At 39.4% G+C, this 25,394-nt stretch overlaps 1 protein-coding gene across 1 annotated transcript in view; it reads left to right on the forward strand.

Moving 5' to 3' along the window:
- The window catches only part of SUPT3H (suppressor of Ty 3 homolog (S. cerevisiae)), a 125,551-nt gene extending 101,345 nt beyond the window's left edge, over positions 1–24,206 (forward strand). The window contains exon 12 of the mRNA XM_010583198.1: positions 24,100–24,206. Coding sequence (XP_010581500.1) covers positions 24,100–24,206 — 107 coding nt within the window. The remainder of the gene's footprint in view (positions 1–24,099) is intronic.
- Positions 24,207–25,394: the final 1,188 nt, after the last annotated feature.

Consider the following 25,394-nt stretch of genomic DNA (forward strand, 5'->3'; position numbering starts at 1 on the left):
TGGCTTTAGTACTTACTGACATATACCCCACGAATAGCACTGGATATTGGGAAGTTCTGACTTTCACCATTATAACTGAGACTGACATCGTAATATCAAGTCAGAGAAACTTTTCCCAGAGGGACAAACCCAGGCTGTCCAGGTTTCGATATCCTCATCTCTGTAGTTCTTTAACAGTATGCCAGGAAGCCTTGCCACATGCAAACACCATCATGTATTTTTAAGCCACGTATCAACTGAATTCAACACATTCCCTCCATTTCATGCTGTGAATATGTGATACTGGTAGGGTAGCCCCAGTATCATTATAGATACTTTGAATTGAAGCAGACATACAGAATAATATTCTGTCTTAGGACCTTTGGGCACCTTGTCACGGTGCAGAAGAAATCTGGAGTCAAGTGCAGTATAACGTAAAGGCAATAAGGCTTTGCTGGTTGGTCTGAGAAGTCCTTGATGCTGCTGTATTTTATAATATAGATACAGGCAGAGTGGCTGGAGCTCTGCATTCATAGTGAGTATTGCAAGTTTGGAAGATTTACATTGCAGACTCTTAAAACGTAGTTTATTTAGGGTCTAGTTTCCTTGTCAAATATTTTTGGAAAAAAGTTAATTGGGGATTGTAAAGTAATGAAGAGGACAAGTTGTGATGGAGAGTTACTGAGTTGCCATTTGATAAATGAAGTTTAAGCAAACTATTTTCATTCCAGAAGAGCCAGATGTTAAGTATTTCATCTGTGAATTAAGAAAATGGGCAACGTTTACAGGCTCTGGGGCTGTATCTTGCGAAGTAGTGATTTTGAAAGAGTGTCCTGGAGTCTTGGGGAATCAGTTGAATGTGATGGGGGCAATACAGCGCTGTAGCTGAAGGGATTGATGCAGTCCTTGGGCAGGCAGGCAGCAGAATAGGAAATAGAAGACTTTTCTGCTGTACCGGGCAAGCACAGCTAAAATACGATTCCAGTTTGGGTGTTCATGTTTTTGTAAAAACCTCAACAACTGGAGAGGGCTCAAAGATCTAGGAGAAATTGTGAAAGACTAGAAAATCCCAACATGGAGATACACACAGTGCTTTACCTGTGGAGTTTATGAAACTGAAGAAAGTGTTGTGTAGTCAGTCTTTAAGAAGAAAAATCTCATGGTTTAGGGTTTTTCAGTCCTAGCATTCAAAGTTACAAAGATATTCAGGGTGGGATTGCTCTGGCTAGGTACTAACATCTGTATCTGAGCACAATGACTAGGTTTCCTTTATAGTCAGTTGAGAGAAATAAGCATTTCTGGGCTGTAATTTATCTCTTCCTAAGGTAGATGTTTAAGAGGGGTCAAATGAACCATTCTGTGGAAATGCCTTTTTCTGTACCTTTACAGGATGATGTATGTAGATATTGACATTGCAGAGCTCTAGATTAGGTGAGAGGAGTCCTTCTCCTGGTATGCAGCTTGAGATTTCAGCTAGACAAATTCAAACTAGAAATAAGGCATATATATTTTTAACAACATAACTAAGTGCTGAAATAACTTAACCGATGATTGTGACAGATTGTCCATGACTGGAAATTTTAAAATCAAGACGAGATGTTTCTGTAAAAGCTACGCTCAAGTGCAGCCACAGCTATTGGATCTGTAGAGCCAATTCAAGAACATTGTGTGGGTTGTGTTATGCAGCAAAGTTAGATTAGATGGTCCTTTGTATCCCTAAGTGCTATGAATCATACTTTGCTGGTGCTTTTGTAAAATGTAAATGTGAAAATCCACTTTGAATGCAGGTCAACTGCTTATCTAATAGGAATTTCTGATGTTCAGGTGCATAGTTTCAGAGGAAATAATTTGCAAAATTTGTAGTAATTTGCCTTTCTAAATATAGCAATTTCACTTCAGAGTTACAATTTTCAATACCTTTTCATTAGTTTTCTGTTACACAACATAGTCTGATCTTTTTTCTAAAAAAATAAACATCACAACTATGTAATATAAGTTTTTGGGAAGAACCTATTGATTATGAAATTGTGACATTTCTTTTTAGAAATAAAATTTTGATAATTCATTACTAGAACAGGTAGATTAGAAAAAAATCAGCATTGCTCTTAAAAGTCAATGGAATAACCCTTTTTTCAAATCCTCAGAAAATTTGGGTCATAATTCCTATTTGCGGTATCTCTATACATTCTTATAAATATTCATATTACTCTTATATTGTGAATGAAATGGCCTAAATACACCACCTTAATTAGAGTAGTGGAAATAACAAGTTATTTCCATTCTTTGAATGTCTTTGGCAAATTTCCATTGTGTCAACATAATTAAGATATATTAATATTAATCTGGTACATACTGTAACTTTACATAGTGGAAAAATAAAATAAAATGGACCATGAGAACATTTTTCAATATCAGTTTCAATTTTAATACTTTATATTGTTGTGAAAAGTTATAAAAATGTGTTATTATTTTATTACCCCATTAAGAAAACAACGCAGCAACAGATGCTTGTTACCCTGATTTTCTCAGTCTGTTTATGGGGATGTTTTATCAAAATGGGTCTTTTAAAAGTTATAAAGATGTAATACTCTCCTAAATTAGGTCATAAATGCCTAATGTGGAAAACTAATACATTTTATTATTTTTCAAGTATGGTTTTATGTATATTAAAATATGCAGCTGTTAGGAAGTCTGGAGTGTGTATAACAGAAACATATTGCATTACAAGATGTTAGTGTCTCTCTCTGAGTATGTACATTCTTTATGCATATACCCACACAAGTTTTTGGCATGTAGAAGAGACTACATTAACATTTTGGCTCAGTATTATTTTCTAATATCATGGATTATTTTTTTATGAATAGATGTAAATGCTAAATATACTGAGCGCATACATGTATTTTTACTCTGCATTTGCCAAAATCTTCTCTTACACAACTTGAGCATATAGATCTTAAATGTGTATATAAACAACATTCAATTCCATCACATCAGCAATTGTATGCTGCACTTCTGAAAAATGGTAGATGCTCCCACACCAGAAGAGGTAACAAGACGATCTCTTAGTTTAAACCTTGTTCTGTCTCCTGTGCTGACCAGCTGGGAGGGATTTGTGGTGGAGGAGAAGGGATTCAAATGCCTGCTCCTTGCAGGTAGCATGGTGACCGTGACTGCTTTAGGAAATGGTACAACCAGAAGAATTTTCAAATTAATTTCCACATAATTTGAGGTGGATAGACCAGTTGCCAAAGATGTACTTACCGAACCTCAACCTTCTTGTCTCCATTGATGGAAGCCTTTAATGGTCACAAAACAGTGTGTAAAGTATACACCAAATGTTGTGGCAACGATGGGAGCATACCAAATTAACAGGGGCCTGTTTCTCACACCCCCCCACACACCCTCCCTTACTAATTTATGGGTAGGGGAAAATCTATGGATAGTATCATTTTATTATAGAAGGGAAACAGGATTACATAGTTTTGTGACTTTATTCTAATCATTGCAGCATTGTTTGGCCACTTATACTACTTTATTTAAAAAAAACACAACCAGAGTATTTTTGCTTTCTCATGTTCAAGCCCTCATGCTTGTGAAGAGCTGATAAATATACATAAAACTATCTTACCATCCTTCAGATACTTCCTTCAAAACACTCCTTTTTTTTTACAGCGCTTACAAAAACTGTGTCAGTAATTAGGTTGTCAGTGTGCTGGTATCAGTCACACTGGTGTACATTTTTTTCTTGGCATTTCCTTTTTTTTTTTTTTTTTTCTGTGTACCTTTTGCCCTTACATGAAGATTGTTAACATCTCAGGAAGAAGTTTTATTTTGTTTAATATTCCTCTTGTACTTTAGATGGTAGGGTCATGGGCTGTGAGTATGGACTCAGCACTGCAGCATTAAAATAAATAACTATAAATCTCATAAAGCAGCAATTTAAATGAAGATAAATTAGTAATAGATACTTTTAGTATAAACAATGTGAAAACTCAACCTTGAACCAGGAGAACCAAGTTAATCTCTAATACTTGTAACTTCATCTTTGGTGTGTCTTACCAAGATCAAAATAAAATACCAAAAATCGTGATCCTGACATGAAGGAAAACTCTTTCTTCTCGCTAGGTCTGGTATCATTGTGTATGATTTCCTACAACACTGAGTATGTGGAATCATTGCAGACCTTATCATTGCAGACCTCTGTCCACACACACTTGCTTTTATCTTCGCTTTTACGCTTTCTGTTTGCAAGAAGTGCTGAACTGTGGAACCAGATTTCCTCCATATTCAGAGGAATTTTCCATTTGATGCACTGCAGGCTTGGCTCTGCTTATGAAACCCTTCTTTCTTCAAATCCTTGAGCAGTAGGGTTTAAGTTTTAGTTTGGGTGACATATGAGTCATGCTGCTTCGCCCACTTCTGCGTCTGAAGTTTCCACAAGCTCAGAGATATCTGGCCCAGGGATTTGGTTTTGGCCTAATTCTTATGCTGGTGATTTTCCATCTTCTTTTGTCTTATATATATTTTCTGTGAGGATTGGAAAGTTTGCTACCAATCTTATTGCCTGGCAAATATTGATCTTGTTGTGTTGTGGCTGTGTTTACGTTGATAGATAGTTTGTTAGAAAAATCTGCAGCATGGTGCCCTCTCTTCTACATGTCTCACTCACTTATGTCTGGTTGTTTTCACTTCTATCTGGTTGATGTGGCACGATACGGTCCTCAAGATGGCTTATATTCAGGTTTTCAACCTGGGCTGGACTCTTTTGTCATGTGGGGTCTTTCCACAGGGAAGCGTCTGAAAAAGGAGCTTTGGAGAAAAGGGCCTGGGGGTGCTGGGGGACATCAAGCTGACCATGTCCCAGCAACCTGCCCTCGTGGCAAAGGCGGCCAACAGCACCCTGGGCTGGATTAGGCATGGCGTTGGCAGCAGATCGAGGGAGGTGATCCTTCCCCTCTGCTCAGCCCTGGTCAAAACCATCTGAATTGCTAGGTCCACTGCTGGGCCTCCCAGTACAAGAGAGACATAGACGTACTGGAGCAAGGCCAGCGAAGGGCCGCTGAGATGATTAGGGGACTGGAACATCTCTTGTATGAGGAGAGCTGGGACAGTTCAGCCAGGAGAAGAGAAGCCTCAGGGGGACTTCATCAAGATGTATAAATACTTGATTAAGGGGGAGTGAAGAAGACAGAGCTAGACTTTTTTCAGTGGTTCCTTGTGAAAGGACAAGAGTCATTGGGCACAAATTGAAATACAGGAGATTGCACTTAAAAAGAAAAAAACTTTTTCACTGTGAGGGTGATCAAATGTGGGAACAGGCTGCCCAGGGAGGCTCTGGAGTCTCCATCCTTGGAGATACTCCAAACCCAAGTGGGCACATCCCTGAGCGACCTGCTCTGGGTGATCCTGCTTTGAGCAGGGGATTGGACTGGACAGTCTCTAGAGGTGCCTTCCAGCCTCAATGAGTCTGTGAATTGCAGTGTTGTTGAGAACATGTTTAGGGATTGTGTAAATTCAAGTTTTCTGTCTTACCGTTCTCTGGATTCAAGACCTGTGTTCAAAAGGCTTTGTAGACGTACCCGTTACGGTTAAAATCATGCTGTAACACATTTGCCTCCCTTCTAACCATGTTAGGAATTGCACATGAAGCCTGCATGCCATACAGTTTTAATTAACTTAATTGATCACAGTAGCTGTGCTGCCAACCACCAAAGTGTTGATAGGACTCTACCGGAAGCTCAGCTAGTCTGTCATCATCTGGTCCCAAAATGTGGTTAAGATGATCCTCCCATTTCAGAACTGTAGGTTTTTATGAAGTCTGAAATTCAAGCCAATGTGCAAAACGCTAAATTTGCTGTCGCTTTCTACTTTTCAAGCACTGCAAATATGTGACCTACTGGAGTGTCCTGGATGTAATTCACATTAATGAAGTAGATTCTATAGAGGCAGCATAAAATATACCATGGTTTCATTAACAGGGATCCATGGTCAACAAAGAGTTTAGTCAGTCCTTCTGCCAGGAGTTTGTGCTTCAGAAAAAGTTGGTCAGAGGTAAGCTTTTACAAAACTAAACACTTGAGACGTGTTTTTCTGAGTGAATTTCATACGAGGTGGTTGTTCCTGGTGGCTAGATATGCCTGTTGCTTCATTACAACCTGATAGCGTATTTTATGGCCTGCTCCTTGTTGAGGCGTATTTCTTAATTTAGCACTGAGTCAAAGTGTTCATAACAAAGTGGAGCAAGACCTCGTAAACAGTTGTTTCATGGCTTCAAGGTTATTTTTTGAGATATCTTTTCTGGATTAAATATTTCAGAACCAATTTGGTTATCTGCTTGTTGCTTCTTTCTAAACCAAACTAAAAGGCGTTAACACTCAGTTGTACACTTTTCTAGGCCCAGGCTTCATTAATAGAATATATCTTCTCTATCTGCCTTCACCAGAAGAATGGGAGGAATAATAATAATAATAATAGTTCAAGTTTCTACCTGAAAGTCATTTTTCTCTGCTATGCAGCCAGTTTAATTTTGGGTCTCTACACGCCACTAGGACTGTCAGAGGAGAATGCTGAAAATGGCATTTTCTGAACGATAAGGTGCCTTGCTTATCCTGAGGAGGCACGATAGCTCATCTGGAAACACATCCTCCAACTGTGCGGTGCTGAGTGTGCTAAACTGGACCAGGCTGCAGGGCCACCCACGTGCTCTTGCTCGACAGGGACCCAGATGGCTGCAGCTGTACCAGTTGGCTCGTGTTACAGGAGGGTACTGGTGCGGCTAATTTAAATGTTACATACGTTTTAAAAAACAACAATATTTGGGGGTAGCTAAGGGTTGCAGGATGCCCTTGCAGAGGATGCAATTCAACTTGAATATACTATTGTGTGGTCTAGGCAAGCCACAAGGATGGTTCTCCGCATTCTCATTATACCCTCAGACTTTACAAATGTAATGTTTCTGTTATCCTGCCCGGGAATGAAAGGTGTGTGCTTTTCTGAACTGTTCACTTTCCAGTTTGTAAGGTGTGTAAATTCAAAGCAGTTATAATTTGGGAACTTAATTTCTCCTCTTTGTAAAAAGAGATCTGTGCACCCTTGTTTTCATACTGAGAACTCCTATCTTTAAGGTGCAGTAAGTTGGGAGCGTTGCTTATTTGGCAAGTCACTCTTTAAGAATATTGCCTGCTGAACTTTGCAGTCACTGAAAAAAAGGAACTGCAGTTTCAGGAGTTTCAGTTAACAGTCTGATTTGTTGACAACTGGCTTGATATTTAAAGGAAGCCAGTAATAATTTATCATTTGATGAAAATGTTCATGATTAGCCAGTCTTTTTTTCAGAAAGCTCAACTTTATATGGCTAACATGGTTAAAATAACATATATAATCAAATAAATTGTGTGGTTTCATATGGTTAAACTAAAGTTCAGATTTTCCAAAACAATAAGATCAGAATTCATCTGGCCAAATGCAGGCATATAGAAGAAGGCATTTTCAGAGGTGCATATCCTTCTAAACAGCATATTTCTTAGAACTGACTATAAATGGAGGTGGAGGTGACTAGCTCAGATTGAGAGATGTCTATGGTCTAAAAGGAAAAATTGTTTATTGGCATGAATGCACCTTAAATAAGCAGAAAAGATTTTGGGATGTCTTTTAATTCATACAGAAGGTGATGTTAGACAGCACTGTAATGACTTAATGACAGGATTGTTAGATACAGTACAAATTATGTTTGTTTTATTAAGGCCAAAATAGTAATAATTCATGCCATTTTTTTATTCAGGATATTATTTTCAGATTTTTGTTGCATATCTCAGTACCTGTCATCTTTAAGTGGTTTTGGTATCCATTATGCCTCTGAATTTCCCTACCAGTTTTATAATCACATTTCATTAATAATGTAAATATATTTTCTTTCTGTTCTCGGTGAATAAAATATACAAATGCAGATTAAAAAACAGAGGGTAAGAGAAGAGCTGAAACTTACTATACTAAAAATGTTCTCAGATTTATTAAAAAAGTAAAATAAGCAATAGTTTTTTTTCTCTCTCAGTTGCAGCTATGAGAGATCTCACTTATAACAGTACTTAGTAAAAATATTTTAAGATAGAATTTGATTTTTCTGTTGGGTTTTTCCATCTCACGTTAATAGTAAGTATTTGAAAACTCTACGTAAATAGAACATTTTTGCTTCTAAGTATATTGTATGAATTTTTAAAGTTTTTTAAAAGTTATTTAACAGCAGCAGAAGTTCTGTTCAATGTTATTACATCCTATCCCTTTAAACAAGTTGTGTGTCAAGAATTAGATAGAAAAAGAACTGCAGTTTAAATGTATGCTTGATAGGAATCAGATTCAGTGTTATGAATAGACAGATATTTACTTGCAAAGTAAATATCCAAATATAGAAGAACGTAGCACCCAGAAGTTTAAAGTAATTGATGGGTTTGAAAATTCATGATACTGTTGGAGATCTCTGTCATTTTTTGTCATGTTTGTTAAAGTCACACTGCAAGGCTCTTAATTGGAACTTGAAACCTCATTGAGCTAAGCAGTGTATGAATGTATGGAAGTCTCGTTTTAGATGTGTGAAGTGGATTAAAATGAGAAATATTTAGCTGGAGCTGCCAAGGACAATGGTGGAGAGGCAGGATCAGACAGAAGAGATGAGAGAGCAGTCCAAAGGCAGATGTAAGCTCTATCGGTGCACGTGTCGTTAGCTCAAGCCAGCACAGAAATTACCTAAAAATAACATAGAAGATAAACAGAAGGCGGCTGAATTACTGTAGGCCCCAGAGAAAAGGACTGAAGAAGTAGGTCTCCTCAAGGGAGATCCTAAAGGGATGACGAGAAGTGGAAGGTGAGTGAGGAGAGGATAAAGTCATGACTGCTAAGGGAAGCTGTGGTTTTAAGGATATACAGCTGACTGTATCCAAAGCAGCTAAATAAGCCAGGACAAGCAGGCTACAAGTGTACCTATTAGTGTTGATCATGAAGCCACCTTTATGCGTCTTGGTGAAGGTGATTGGGAGTTGTAGAGGCAGCAGCTGTTAAACTGAAAGAAATTTCTGACAGAATTGAACGTTTAGGTTCGCTGCTAATGGGCTGTACTGATGTGAGTAAGGCTTCCTAAATACACAGCCATAACTGTTCTTATTTATATGCATAATATAAATATCACATTGTATAATAGCTGTAAGACAATCCTGAGCATTTCCGGGGGATTATTGCACATCTCGGGTAGTTTAAGTCATCCAGCCTTTTGGCTTCATGCCTTAGAACACTACCAGAGACATGTTATAATCGTCCAGAAATGCACTGCCTGTTGCAAATTACAGCTTAAACCAAAATATTCAGTACATTACACATATACCCCAAATATACAATTTAACCAGGTAATGTGATGTGCATGTTTAAAAAAAAAAAAAAAAATCTAAATATAGAGAATTTCAATATGCTGAAGAGAGAGTTTACCTACGCATCCAGAACAGCTCCAGAAGGTCCTTGCTAGTTTGCAATGTCATTTGCATCTGTGTTTAATGATCTCACTATCGTCATCTTTGACCTTTCTCTCTTTTCCCTTCTTTTTGGCTTTGGTTATTTGGGATCTGGATAGTTGGATCCCTGAAGTGCCCCATATGCTTTGAGACACTCAAATATGGGATGTAATTATACCAATGTAAAGAATGTCACAAATAGCTTTCAAGACTGAACAAAGAAAATGGAAGGAAGAATAAATAATGAATAAAACTCTAGCACATCACTATGATGTTTCTCTAAGTTACGCTTCCCAGGAAGAGGTCTTCCTATAACAGATCTGTATCTGATCCAAGTGTTCATATAAATACCTGTATTAAACTGTCTCAGTGGTAGGATTAAATGTCATTATTTCTTTCTTTTCCTGTCGTCTTTTACATGAGAGATGAAATAGGAGATCCCTGTTTACCTTCTCTCTACCTTTTTCTGCTATTCATCCACTCTAACCTCTGCCATCCTGGCCTGTTCTCTCTCTCATCCTGATGAACAGATTTCTCAGCTTAATGTTTTTATTGATCCTGTCTTTATTGGCCCTATGATAGTTTGCTCTGAATCAAGCAAAGCACTCCCTACTAGATAGGGTTAAGGAGTTGCCGGCAGCCAGACACACCTTATGTTGTTTCTTTTTCCCCAACCACCTTGTTTTTGTCAGATAAAATTGCAAGCAAAAAGCAAATTACAATGTTTTCTGATATTAACTGTAATATTATGTCTTCTTCCTTGTAGGCAGTTTAGCTCGAGCTGGCAGGCTGCCCATTCTAATGCGCAAGGCCACTGCTTTTCTGGGAGGCTGTGTCAGATAAAGCAGTTAGCTTTTCTGAAAGTGAAGGCTATTTTTCCCCCCCTCATTAGTGGAACAAGACCTTATCAGCATGTAAACACAGCCTGCGTGGCAACACAAAGATACCTGTTTTGCCTCATATTCGACTTCCTCAACAAAGCATATTGTTCGTGTGGATATTAAAATAATAGCTTTTAAGTTAGAAAGTATGCTTGCTTGCACTGCAATTATTAACTACTCAATTAGGACACTTTTCCAGCTATCTGGGCTGAGGTTTTCAGAGGAGCCGAGGGAGTTGACTGCATAAAGCTATGTCTGTACCGGGAGATTAACTGTGTCTGTGCTCTCTGACACTGAGGCTAACAAGCATGGAATGGCCCGTGTCCATATTATTCAATTTTCTTATCCCCCAAAATAGGGTGGCCGTCTCCAAACCGCCTCCTGAGAATGGTTTCTGGCCCCCGCATACCTCTGAGCTGTGTCCCAGCATTGGGGAATGGTAGTTGCCCTGTGCCAAAAGCATTCCTGGGGCTAGTCGAGCAATTTAAGTGTAAAGGGGTTTTTTGAGAGTCCAGGACTATTCCCTGAGACTGTTTTAACTTGAGGTCAATTCTTAGTGTCGTTGGCTGCTGTAAAGCTGAAGTCTTAAACCCTGGCCCTCAGAGCAGCCGCATGCGCAATCTTCGTGGTGTTACCACATGCTGTTTGATCTACAGAAAAAGGTGCCTTCCACTCAGTGACTTTATGCGGTCAACTGTGTTTTTTAAGTCATCCTTAACTATTAAAGTATAGAAAATGCAGTCATCTTTAAGAACTGCACAACTCTGTCATGTTAGATCCCCTTCAACAGCATTTGATATCTGATGCATCTTTTTATATGATGCTTATTAATAACAGTAATAATAAGAAGAATGTAATAGTCTCTCATTTTGTAGGCTTCAGCTTTATATAAGGTTGCCCTGTCTTACTGCACGCTGCAGATACCACTACTGCTTAGCTCAGGGTTGTGTGGACTACAGATGTTGATGATGATGTTGTCAACTCGCTGTTGCCAAGTAGAATACAAAGAAATATTTTTTTTTTCCCATTTTGTTTTCCTGTAAGAATATCTCTTATCTTCTTTAATGCCATTGGGATGGTTGATCTCAAACCATGCTTTGAGATCCTCTGATCAAACACTGTATACTCTAACTGCTATTCTTGTGTACATCAATGTGGTCTCCGTATTTGCCGTACGTTCCTGATGGTCAGAGACCTGCTCCGAAGCTTTTGGTGGTTTGTGATTCAGGCACTGGATATCTATTGTGTAGCCTGGTAATGTTTTCACACAATCCTTCTGTGTTCTGTATAATGAAGTCATAGCACTTGCTGTGTGACATCAAAGCCTGTTGAATGAGCGTAATCTAACAAACAATGATCACATTGTGTGTGTAAGCAGGGAAAAGAGAAGGCAAGTTATAAAGCAGGACCTTTTTTATTTACACAGCAATGTTTTAATAACCAGCAGATTTTGGGAAAATGGCTGGAAAAACAGTAAAAAGATAAATGTACTTATGTTTCAATGTTGTGATTTTTTTTTTTTTTTAACTAGTACAAAAGTTCATTTCTATGTATTTAAAAAAAAATACCCTTGAATTTCAGGCAGGATCCTGAGAGAGCGATTGGCATTCCCAATCAATGCTTGCCGAGATATTTTCTTTTTTTTTTTTTTTTTCTCCCAATCCTTCTATGGTACTATTAATGCTAACCTCCTTAGCTGCACACTTGGAACAGCCCGGTGCGATAGCTTTACTACAAAGGGCTTCTGTGTATTGCAGGAGTCAGGATATAGCACTCTTCTGACAGAAAATGCCCTGTAATGAAGGTGAAGCGTAGACATTATTTATTCCAAATACAGGATCTTTCCATCTGCAAGTTTATAGAGGCTGAGAAATTGTTGAATTTGGAGATTTGCAAATACAAATTACAAGCTCAACTCTGAAAATATTCCCTCCTGGAAAACAAGTCCTATTCCCTCTTGTGAGCATTATCCTTATGCAGCATTAGATCGGTCCAGAAGGTATTTTGAAGGTGGACAGCTTTGCTCATAAAGACACCGCACCACCCTCTCCTGGAACGAAGCAACTAAAACATTTTGATCCCGCGCTTGGGTACCTGGAGAGAACAGACTGTCACTTGTGTTGAATTACGTGGAATATTTTTTGTGTCTCTCCACCAGGTCCACTTTTTAGGCTGCAGCAGGTTAAAGTTAGAGCTGTGCAAACTTCGAGAAGCCTAAATCCAAATTAAGGCTGGCTCGCTTCCAGAAATGGCTGGAGCTGGCAAATTTAAATCATTTTCAAGTTGGAGCTGTTTTTCTCTGGGTTTTATGTCATCACTTATGAGTTAAAACTGAGGAAAAACCTGGTTGTAACCGATTTAACCTCTTTTTGCCTCTTGCCTTGGTCTAGAGTCTTTTTTCCATATGTGTGACTTGTTTGTTGAGAACTAACCACTGATGGGATTATACAGTGTGTCGAGTCTCTGGAATTGCCCATGTAATAAAGCACGGGATTTTAAAGCTTTTATTTTAAACCTTTATAGAGCATCAGTTGCTGAAGTATCTAGAAGAAAGTGATTCTTAAAACATTTTCTATAAAATAAATCATTTTTCCACTTTAATTTTTTATGCAATTCAGACATTAAATGACAATTTTAAAATTGACTGGTGTTGCCGACACATCGGGAGGTGTCATGCTTCTGGCTTAAGATCAGCAATAAATTAAAAGTTTCTTAGCACTTATGTTTTCCGAATTATTCCTGTGGTAGGGGGATAATTTATATGCATAATGAGTTTACAGGTGAGATCACTCTGAAGCCCCAAACCAGTGCCTAACTTTATGCATGTGGACAGTTATTATGCGTGTGGATAGTTGTTATGAACTGATCTGAGAGGCTCTGGAGAAGGGGGCCATGATCATATCATGGGAATCTGAGGAAACAGTTCACTTCAGTAAAATACAGGTGCCTGGTTAGGACCTGACCTTTTGAAGAGCTGTCCAAACATTTACTCACTCTCACAACACCCTCATGAAGTAGAGGATAAATATTATCTCAATTTTATGGAACAAGAAGGTGAGCACCAAGAGAGTCTGGATTAAAACTCAGGAATTTGTGGCATGCAGTTGCTTGCTTAATCCCTTAGACCATGGTGTTTGGTTTGTCAATAGTCCCGTGCTTCATAAACTAGACAAAACCTTTAAAATACCAATTAGTTTAGATAGGCAGGAGTTGAGTTCTCTGCGCATAACACAGAGATGAAGCCATTTCACATCATCATCATAGCCAAACTTGGTGAATTTTTTCCATATTTGTCTTAAAGGGAGGATTGCTCTTGAAGGTGGTAGTGTATCAAACAAACCCCTTCTTCTGGAAGAAGGGGAGCTTGAAAAAAGGGATGGTATTTCTATGTTACATGAAGTAGATCATCACTTCAGCCTTAATTTACCTACCAAAGCACATTGTTAGGGAAGCAATGCTATACATGTAGTTATCTTGGTGAATGGTTCTATCGTGTTTGCATACAATGAGTTTACATCTGTTTTATGCAGAATAGAATTTATAAAGCATTTCTATCGTTTATGGCAAGTCCTTGTGATGCTTTCTGACACCCATCAGCTGAAACAAGGCTGAGAAGCACTGTAGAAATGACAAAGGCTACCACCATCATCTCTTCCAAACTGCAGTGGAACTGAAATGATACAGGACAAGAGGGCAAATGTTGAGAATTGAAAAAATAGAAAAACAGAGCAGCATGAAATGTCAAACCACATTTTTAAGGCACTTTTTACTATATTTCCATAAATGCATGAGGGAATTATGTTGCAAATACTTGAAACTGTTTATTTTCATTTTTGGCTTGATTTTCTAGCATTGAAAAAACCATGTCTAATGATCTTGAGCATTCTTAAAGAAAAAAATTATATTTTACATAATGGCTTGCATGTGTGAGTTCCCTCTGGCAGGAGCACTATAATTAGCCTGTCGTCTCTCAGGGAAGAGACTATCTGTCTTAAAGATGCAACAGCGAGTCTTGGCTGCTAGAGCTAGGAGCAGAACATTGTGATTTTGTTAAAAGATAAACATTATCCCTTTTCACTTATTCATCTTTCTCCTCTTCCTGCTCCTTTGGCTCAAAGCTAGCCTGGAGAAGCAAAGGACAGCTGAGTACAAACAGTTTTCTTCCTTCCTCATTCAGCAAGCCATGGCGAAAGATCTTGGCTTCTTGACATCAATAACTTTGCTTCAGCTCAACTTGGAACTGTTTGGGCAGCCTTTCAAAAATAAAAAGGTACAATAAAAGGGGACTGAACTTCCTGTTTGACTTGTAAAGTAGCAGATTCAGCTAAGGCACACTTTCCTTTGGGATTGTCCATATACTGCCTGGGAGAGCCATAGAATCATAGAATCGTTTAGGTTGGAAGTGACCTTTAAGATCATCAAGTCCAACCGTTAACCTAACACTGCCAAGTCCACCACTACACCACGTCCCTGAGGACCACATCTACACGTCTTTCAAACACCTCCAGGGATGGTGACTCCGCCACTTCCCTGGGCAGCCTCTTCCAGTGCTTGACAACCCTTTCGGAGAAGAAATTTTTCCTGATATCCAATCTAAACCTCCCCTGGCACAACTTGGGGCCACCTCCTCTTGTTCTGTCACTTGTTACTTGGGAGAAGGGACCGACCCCCACCTGGCTACAACCTCCTTTCAGGTAGTTGTAGAGAGCGATCAGGTCTCCCCTCAGCCTCCTTTTCGCCAGGCTGAACAACCCCAGGTCCCTCAGCTGCTCCTCATCAGACTTGAGCTCTAGACCCTTCACCAGCGAGTCGAGGATGTGGAATATTATTCCTTTGCACAACTTTATTGTAGCTATTAAAAGACAATCAACCAGAATAGGGTGGTGGCAGACAGTGTTGTGTGTTTCAGTCTTTTGCGGTCTTGTTACTAAAGGAGAGTAATTTTGGTAGAAAGGCTTTGCTGCTTTTGGGTAGCCATGCGTGTCCTTGATCAGAGGAGGGGGAAGGAGAGAAGGAAGACTCAAAACCACCACAGAGTCAGAAAAATGTAACTGGTTTGAGCTGGCATAGCAGCGCTGATGTGTGTTAACTCTTGGTATTATCATGCCTGAGGTTTCGTTTCCAGCATCGACAAAGAAAGCTGTAATACAGGAGATGATCACATATGGCATCTTTCCAGGCCCAACTGGTTACATTAGCAGGGACTGGGTAAGAAGGTGAGGTTTCCAGTGGGGACAGGAGTGTATTGAATTTCATTTTGAAGATTGTCATGTACGTGTGCCACTCCATCAGAGAACGTGCTGATATGCTGGTGAAAGCTAACTACAGTGGCAAGGACATTTCTACATGGATAATGATATATGGACCAGGTCCCTTGAATGTACCCGTTGTCAAATTCTTTGACTTGTGCCATGTCCATCTATTCTTGAGCTTGCTTTGTGATCCTTCCGCTGCTGCTGTCCTTCTGCCCCTCTTCTCTCCCATATTGTGTAATTTGTCTGAACAGTATAATTTTCTTTTCTTACTCCTTATAACCTTCCCCTCTCCACCCCTCTGCTTTCCTGATAGTTTCCTTTGCCAAATAGTCAGAGATTTTCTCAATTCTGAGTTCCTATGTAAGCTGTAATTTTATTCTATTATGAGTGAGCACTGCTACTGCAGGCCTGGAACTGATTACTGTTTGCAGATATCCAGCATCACCAGCCAAAGAGTCAAAGACCAAAGAGACTTCTTGGAACCTTACAAGGTTTTCAAAATCACCTTGTTATCCCTTTCAGATTCCCCCTTTTGCTGGGAATTTCTTTTTTCTTTCAGTTGTATCCAGAATTCAAAGACCAAGTTTATCTTTTGAAGAGTTCTTATAGATATCGGTTACCTTCCCAATCAGTCCAAAACCTAAAATCTCATTTTAAATTAGCACCTATTTCCAGTCTTGGACATCCCCAAAAGACATTTATTATATCAGCATGAACTCTGTCTGCTCTTTTCTGCAGTGTATTTCAGACTTCTGGATTGACAGACCTTTGCTGGGAGGCTAAGAGCAAAGCTTTTGTGTGTTTTATGTTGGTGCTTGGCCCTGGTTGGAACAAATATTTTCATTGTTTTTGTAATATTTCAGTACTTTAGGTCTTCATCCCAGAAAGGAGAAATCACAAAACTAAAAGAAATAAAAAATAAATCAATCCCTTGGAAGGTTGAAAAAATTAGAGGCAAAAAGAGGAGTTTGGGGTTTTTTTATGAAAACACTAAAGAGAGGTTTGTGCTCTTCTGAAAACGCATGCTGAAATTTCTAGTGACTGGTTTTCCCTTTATGAAAGTTATACACTGCTATTGTGTTCTGAAAAGGTGGAATAATTAGGAACTGTGATATAGAAGAGGTCATACTGGCCAATCTGATAGCTCTTTTGCCTTTCAACTCCTGGAAATGAATACTTACAGGAAATATGATTTGAAAGATGGAGAAAACCATGGTGAACTAAGACTGAAATAGGTCTTTCTTCTGCTGTGTCAGTCAGTTCCCTAGAGATCTCTCTAATAAATCTTGGTTTGCCATGATCACCCATGCATTGACCTTTATACTCTCCAGGAAGTTTCCTCAACAAAAATAAAAAAAAAATTTTGAAGTCACCATTGATCTAGCCATCTTCTTGCTGCTCTTTGCTCATTTCTTGGTAGTTTCTGTCCCACGCAGAAACACTTATTTCTGAGAATGGCACTGCTGGTCTGGCAGCCACAAAAAACAACTTTCTTAAGTGGTCTTGTATGGAATTGTATGTCTCATGTTAAGTCTCCTTTAGCATAAAATGCTTAATTAACCTGTATCTCTGGACTGGGTAAACGGATGCAAGTTCTGAAGATCTATTCCTATTCTTCTTCCTTTGGACAGTATATTGAAGGTCATTGACAGGAAACAAAGAATTAAATCAACTATCCTAGTTGTCTCTGAAGTTTTGTGGAAAAGCCATTTATGAATCTTGAATTCTGTTATTTATTAGGTCAGATTTGTTGCCCTTTTTCTGTGTCAGTGTCTGCCCTTATCTTTTTCTGTCTGTTCTCCTAGAAGCCCTTTGTTTCCAAGTTGGTCTTTTCAGGATGAGCCAGGTGAGTTAGTCTACAATTTTTGTTATTTCCTAAACATAGGGATACCACTGAAAAAAGGAACTCTATTGGCTGTATTACCTTCTGATCACTACTATTGTTCTTCAGATTAAGGATTAATACCCAGCTATTGTTGAACTAAATTAATTCCTCCAATTACTCTTCTCCTGAAATGATTTGATAAATCTTGATTTTCTATTCTCTGCTGCTGCTGGCACGAGGTTCTTTAAAGTCAGGGGGAATTCGGCTGTGACTGCTTTGCAAGTAGTACAAATAGGAGCAGATGTGTAGAAGACAAATGGTTGGTGCTGACCCGACACGCACACAAGGAGCATTTCGGTGGGGTTTACTTTCACTCTAGGACTAGGTCTAGTTGACCGAATGCCTGTTAGTGGTTGGAGTGCATCTTTTGATTTGGTTTTATCCAAAAGGAGTCCAGTTAGCGTGTTCTGAAATCATGCCACAGCGCAAACCGATGTGCAGTAAGTGGGGATGAATGGGAGATTTATTTCAAAACCACACCCCTGATCCAAACTAAAATGCTTCCATAGATGTATCCTTTTGTACCTGACTCAGACATCTCAGTAAATCCAGTAATGGGCTTATCTGGATCACCTGATGCTTAAATACTCCTGTGCATGTGGCCAAAAGGCTTCTTAACGTCACAACTAGACATGTTCTTTTCATATTAATATCACCATTATTGTGGAGACAGTCATAATTGCTGTTCTTGTAACTTGTATTTATGTAGAAAAGGAATACCAGAGAAATTCAAGTTAGAAATAAGGCACAAGGAAATTAACAGTGGAACAAACTACCAACTGAAATTCTGCATTGTCTAGTTCTTGATGACTCCAAATAGAGGTCAAATGAATTTCTGGAAAATATGCTTTTGTTAAACTGGTTACTGGCCCAAAATAGGGGCAACTGGCTGAAATTCTGTGGTCTGTGGTATACAGGAGGTCAGACTAGATGATCTAATTTTCCCTTCTGGCTTTAAACTGTATGAATGTGAGCAATTCCCCTGATTACAGGACACTTCTGGCCATTGAAAACTGCAGCATCGAGCTGTCAGTTACCGGTAGGGAACATCTGCTATTCTGCTGTCAAGAAATTAATTTTAGGGTATGACATTGTTGTATCATGGTTTATGATGCAAAGAACTTTATGTAAGCAAGGAAAAAAAAAACCCACCTCCTATAGCATGATTTAGATTAGGGCAACTGTGTATTGTAAACTTAGCCTTTGGTATTGCTTATCACAATTCAGATTCAAACTCAGAGCTGAAATAGAACTTTGTTTTAGAGTTTCAGTGCCGGGAAGGTTAACGGGTTATTGACAGCTTTAGGAATGAAATGTCAGGGTGGCAATTAGAGCAAACATGTATCATGAGCCAGCACACAGCATGGCTGGTTTTAATAGACACGGCAGATCTTCTGTAGTAACGCCTCCATTAATAGTGCAGTTATCACTGTTTCCAGATGGCATGATCGTAAACACACAGAGCTTTTGCAGGGACCTATAATTTATCCTTGATCCCTTCCTCCTCTGGATTCACCCAGGAGGAAGGCAAGTGGTACCACAGCCCACCCCAACTGTTTTTGGGTTTTTTTGCCAGGAAGTGTGGGGTGGGGGCAGGATTACATCTGGGGTTCTGTGGAGCCCACCAACAGACTGCTCCAAGTCTTTCCTGAACGAGAACATCCACTGCCCGTCTTAGCCGCCTCCTTCTCACTTCACTGTTTCACTTGTACTGGGCTGGTCCATGCCCCGTATTAGGAGGTAGGTTGCAGCTCCTCTGCACCCATTTTAGACCCTCAATCTGACTCTTCATTTTTTTCTTTTTTTTCTTTAAATCAACATTTTATTAACTAAGTAGGCATCTGTTCTCAATGAGTTTTACTCAACCACTGAAAAAGCATCATTACAGATAACTTGGAAAATTAAGAAATGGGAGATGTTTTTAACTGTATTCTTGACAAAGCATATTCCTTGAAAAATTCATAAACAGCTCTAGTCTTCACAGTGATTATGGGTTTGAACACATTTGGGAAGTAGAAAAAAAGGGGTGTCTCCTAAAGAAGAAAACTGCAGCAAAAATATGTTTTTCTCTTCCTATCTACTAATATAAAGGTGCAGCACTGTGAAAAAGCAAGTCTCAAAATATGCTGAAATGATACAATGTTCTTCTCAGAAATTGCAGATCCTACTGTTTCTAAGAAGTAGGAGATACAGATGGCAATTTTAAAAAATTTCCTCATTGTAGATGCATTAAGAAATTTTATGCTTCTCAGTTTAGATCCCTGGGTTACCTAAGCAAGTGTATATGTCAAAAGAGGTATCTACTTTTGGCTTTTAATTGTAAAAAAAGGAACAACATGCATTACCAGTGTATTTCTTTGCCATGTCTATCTTGCACATTTTGGAGGAAGGAGTGGGAAAAGAAGGAAGGATCCAGCTTCTACTAAGCTCTGTTTGGTTTTGAACTGTTCGGGTATTTCAAAAGCCAACTCTGGCGCCTTAAATCTTGCTTTCATCAAGAAGACGGTAATTCAAAATAGTTAGCTGAATTTTGGTTAGTATAGCCGCAGGTCTCTTCATATCTCACTTTGTGCTATTTGTAAGTAAACACACATGATTTATAGGATATTTTATTTCAGTTATTTTGACTTTGCCTTTCACCTCTTTGACCTAGAAAATCTAGAGTACTTTAATAACCAGTGTCCTTGTTAGAAACTTATTATGTGGCTCTTTTTGGAAAGGCAAGTTGAATACGTGGCATAGTGTAAGGAATTTTGATGTAAATTGTTTAGAGATGCTGTTGCTTGACAAACCTTTTCTGAACAGGCCACATGGTAACTGAGAAATTGGAAGTCTTGGGCTGGACTGGATAATGGACAATAGATGCTTTCACTTCTGTTGCCAGTTCACATCCAATCTGTCAAAGATTGAAAATTGTTCCCTTTCCATACTGGGCAAGTGGCCTGTGAGTAATTAGTTGGTTGACTCTGCCTGGTGCCTGATTACAATTTGCCCACAAGACAAAAACACCACCCTATTTGGCACCCTGGCCAGTCGCTTCAAAAGCCAAAGCTGAATCAGCAGCCGTCTTCGCTATTCTCTTGCAGATCGGGACCAAGATATTTTATTTTGCAGTGTGGACATGCTTATATTTTGTTGTCCCCAGTTTTGTACTCTGTAACACCTGTCATAAGTACTACATGGAACATAGCAAAAAAGGGTCATTTCCTTAGGGATGGATGAATTTCATCCCCCTACAGAGGCCCAGGGTCAATGGTTCACCCCATCAACAGCTCCCCTTGAGGAATAAATATCAGCCCAAAACACCCTCTACTCCACAATATCTCTGCATTTACTAAGAGCTGTGTGAGACTCAGTCATGCATTTTCAGTTGACTCATACCCAGCTAAAGACAAAGGGAGAAAATATTACAGCAACTAAGTGACACCAACTTATCAAGGAAAAATAGAAGCTTACTAGAAATGACAGCTTGTGAGTTCATCCAGTCTCAGTGCAGGGCAAACCTAGGGGCCACCATTTCTGGGACAGAAACCCCAGCCTTTCACAAGGGGAATATTTCCAGAAAGGTGAAGTGGGTTTGAGTAATTTCTTCAATGTACTAGGCACAAGCATGCTTCTCTTTGACACGAAGGTGATGTGCCCTTTTTTTTTTCTTCTCCCTCTTGCTTTGTTTTCCTTAAGCAAACTGAATAATTACAGCCGAAAGAAAGAAAACTGCATGCTTCATTTATATTTAATATCCAAGATTGAACTTAAGCTTGTGGGAAGTATGAAATCTCACTCAAGCTTTTAAGGGCTCTGTGCCCCGGGTGCCAACTGCTGACTACTCCAGTTTGGCATTTATGATCCTCCTGCTCCTATACACAAACACTGAATTTCTCCTGCATGGCCGGTGCCCCCTTTGGTATTGCCAAAACTCTTCTGTCCTACAACTATCATAAGCAGTAGACCCAGTTTTCTGTAGTTTCTGCAATGACTGCTAATACAGTTGTAGAGCCAAAAGCTGGTTGGGAGAAAAGTTTTGGATGGAATTATATCAAGACAGAGAAGCCCTTCACTTCTTTACAGAGGAAATGATGTCAGTAAGAGACAAGGACCTGCAGAAATAAGGTTGGAAAGAAAAACAGCACAGAGAGAGAGAGAGAGGTGCTGGGCAAAAATGAGAGTGATGACTTACGGAAGGGTGGGAGAGTGGGCAAGGAAGCAAGGGGTGGATAAGCTGAAATGAGGGGCAAAGACAGAGATAAACAGAAGGAAAGAGTTAATTAAGGTTAGAGAGAATAGAGGTGGTAATAAAGAATTAAAAAAAATGCTGTCGTGAGGAGTAAAAAAAGGTGAACAGGAAAATTTGTTGAAAGAAGAAAATGAAAAGCTTTTGGGTTATTGGGGAATATCTTGTAGATTCTAAGAAATGAGTCAATGGTGGTGCACATTTTAGAAAACTGAGAAGGAAATAAGAATGAAAAAGCAGAGAAGAAAGAAGAAATGTTTAAGTGGATATTATTTAAGGTTTATTTCTGAGCCTACTTAAAGTTTTAGCCACATAGTTTCTGGTGAAATGACCAGAAGTGAAATAGCTAAGATCACTAATTGGCTTTCAAAATCTCAACATTAGAGTTTACTTGGTAGAAATGTTAGAGATTATATTACTATTATGCAATCATATATAATAACTAATGGCGAAACATACAAACTAGTATCTATATATATTACAAATATTGGCCAGCATGAAGAAAAATAACGGTCCAGTTACAAATTAAATATAGACTAACATAGATGGTTCCATGCCTTGTCTAAAACCAGAAGCGTAGGGAAATAGGCAAAAAGCATTTTTTTTTTTTATAACAAATTCCGTGTTTGTTTGGGTTCTTTTTTATTCTGAAGTTTACTGCTTTTGAGATGAGATAATTATGTGTTTTGGGAAAGGAGTGGTTGAGATGAGGAAATGCCTCTGTTGTTACAAATTGAACTTTTAGAAAGTCACACCTGCATTCAAGACTCAAGTGTTAGAATAGCTCCGGCATCCAAGAAAATACCGGGATTTGTGAAAGGACAAAACATCCTGAGTACACCTAGGGTGATGGACTCTTTTGAACCAGACTGTAAGCACGACAAAATGGTGCTTTGGAGCTCTAAGATCTTTTGAAGACGTGATTCCCATTACAGGTGCTGAACATTTGGAAGTACAACTCTGCTCTCTTAAAAGCCCAGCTGTGCTTCTAAGTCCATTTTAATTATAGCTGTTACTATCTATTGATAGGAGCAACACAAAATATGGGGCAACAGATCAATTCTTCACCCAAAGGCTATCTGTTACAAAGGCATGCCTGGGACCCTGTGTATATGACTATGTACCAATGTCTAAAAAACAGGTCTTAGCCCCACTGAGGTGTCTCACATTCTTCTCCCCCTAAAATCATGATCTTGTGTGAGAGAGAATTTTCCTTCCCACCCATAAGGATTTGAAGGAGAAGGTGTTGAACCCACCAGCTGATGCAGCATGATAATCTGCAGTAATCCCTTACTAATTTAATCTGGTTTTTCCATTTCATCATCTTAGCATCTGAAGCCTAGTCTGGCTTCTCTTGACCACTCACCCCAGAGTAAATGGGAGGCTGAGGAGTCAAAATCCTCATGGTAATGGGCTACAATGGTGCGTACTCCTGCCCTGTGCAATGAAAATCAGCTTGTTCTTTTACAGTACGTGCTGATGGAGGCTTCTGTGCAGTATCATTTACAGCCGTGTTGTCTTTGTAGATGCCTTCTACGATGTGAGAACACTGATGAGTGGAGGGGGAAGGGGCCAACCTTCCACTTACCATATGGAAAACATCTGTAACGGGCAACATAGCTCTTTCTAAAGAAATGTGTTGCTGTTTCATAGTTTCTTCAAAGTGTTACATAGACAAAAGGTATCATCAACTTGAATTTTTACCAGGGTTGACTGCCCCAGCCTCTAGAGCCGTTTACCGTAACACCAAAGTATTCTTTTAAACGAGACAGGCAGTAATGTTTGACACTGTCTCACACAAAAAGAATGTAACATCGACTGGAAAAGTATAGAGTAGTCAAAGTCCTCCAAAAATAAAACAAAAGAAACAATATCATGCCCTTTTATTGTGGCCCCTTAACTCTAGTCCTCTGAGAACAGCGCTGATTGATGTCGGTGATGCAACCTCAAAATTAATGTCAATTACCCAAAACAAAATGCACGAGCGATGTTAAGGGTCTGATTTCAGTCCACAAAAGCCAGGAAATTCAGAGCTACTGGAAAGCCGAAAACCTGGATTTGACATTCCCATCTTACCAGCAGCCATTCTGCTGGAGGGAAGAGGAGAAACAAAGAAAAAGGGAGTTACACTGGTACAATAAATAATGTGACTGAGACAACACGCTGTCTCTTTGCTGAAGTCTGGATCCACTGGGTCCCATTAGCTTTAAGACCAGGAACTGCAATGTGTTCTAGGTTTGGGGCTCAGTAATTCCCCTACCACCTTTCTGCTTTTTTTAATATAAACTCTTTATTGCTTTAGTAACAATAACGTTTAACGAGACCTGACTAACTCTTCATTTACAGTAATTATTTACTGTTCTTGTATTTCCAGCCATCGGAAGTGGGGGCGTTGCTGTCAGCATGATGAGCGCATGTTATGTATTTGATGCAATAATTGCGCATCCGAACGGGATCGACCCCACACTCTTTGATAAATGAACATGCAGTAATCGAGCTGTTCTGGTGTCAGCATGCACACAAATCAAAATGTTCTAACATCAAAGAAGTACTTATGAAAAAACTTTCATACAGGATTTAAATATTCCTCAATGTTATTAAAAAAATATGGGCTGCGATATCATGAAAAGCCCTTGATGGAGTTACAAGCGGGTAATCCATCTCCCTATTCGTAAGCCTATATTTAATGACTGAACAATGGCAATCAGCCAGAAGAATCTCATGGCCTGGCCAGTTTGTTTTCAGACAAGTATCAATTTCATAGATATGCATATAAATGTATGTCTTCTGTAAAGCGGGGTACAAAAGAAAAAGATGAGATGTGATACAGAAGAAGAGAGAGTTTGATGTGATGGGTCAGACCGCCGAGATATTGTTAGTCTGAACTAGCATTTCAAAATAAGTTTCATTTAAGTAAAGTGTGCCATAGCAAGTAATGTGTATAAGTGGGTCTGTGGAGAGGGAGTACAGTATGGAAGTTCAGAGTCCGCCTAGTTACTTCCATTTTCTTCGCAAAGTAAATATTATTGCCCCCTCCACAGACCAATCAACATGAAACGACCAAAAGGAATTTTTAGCCAATTCTAGGAAGGACGTTTTGGAATTCTGCTATTCTCAGCAGCCGTCTGGTGTCTCTGGGATGGCCCGTTTTGCCAAGACGTTAGGCAGGTAAGGAATAGGCAGACAGAAAGACATTTGGAAAGATTATAGATAAGTTGAGCCACACGTTAGAGAGACTAGAAGTTCATCGTGCCTTGTGAACCAGCTTTTCCAACATATGAATGTGGATATAATGTCATTTTAAAAGTATAAAGTAAAAAAAAAGCCTGGCCTTCCTTGGGATCCCAGGTTTCGTAGTACATCCTTGCAGCTTGTAACTTGCCAGAAGCTCTTTGACGGTGCAGCGAGGGCTCTTTTCTGGACAGGCTGCCTTCCGCGGGAGCCTGTAAGGCTTTGATCAGTCTTTGCATGCTGGCCAATGTGCCGTTAGTGCTCGTTAGACCTCTGTCTAAATAGGTGAAGGAGTCTGTCTGTCCTGCAGGTAGCCGCTGTTAGGAACTGCTGGGGAGAGACCCAGGTCCTGGGGCAGCAGGACCAGTCCCTGCAGCACGAGTGGTGAAGAGGAGCAGAGTGCCCGCTTCACCTGTCCCCACTTGCTCGTTTACAAAT

Source organism: Haliaeetus leucocephalus, unplaced genomic scaffold (assembly GCF_000737465.1).
Source record: "Haliaeetus leucocephalus isolate CR32 unplaced genomic scaffold, Haliaeetus_leucocephalus-4.0 Scaffold871, whole genome shotgun sequence".
Taxonomy (NCBI): domain Eukaryota; kingdom Metazoa; phylum Chordata; class Aves; order Accipitriformes; family Accipitridae; genus Haliaeetus; species Haliaeetus leucocephalus.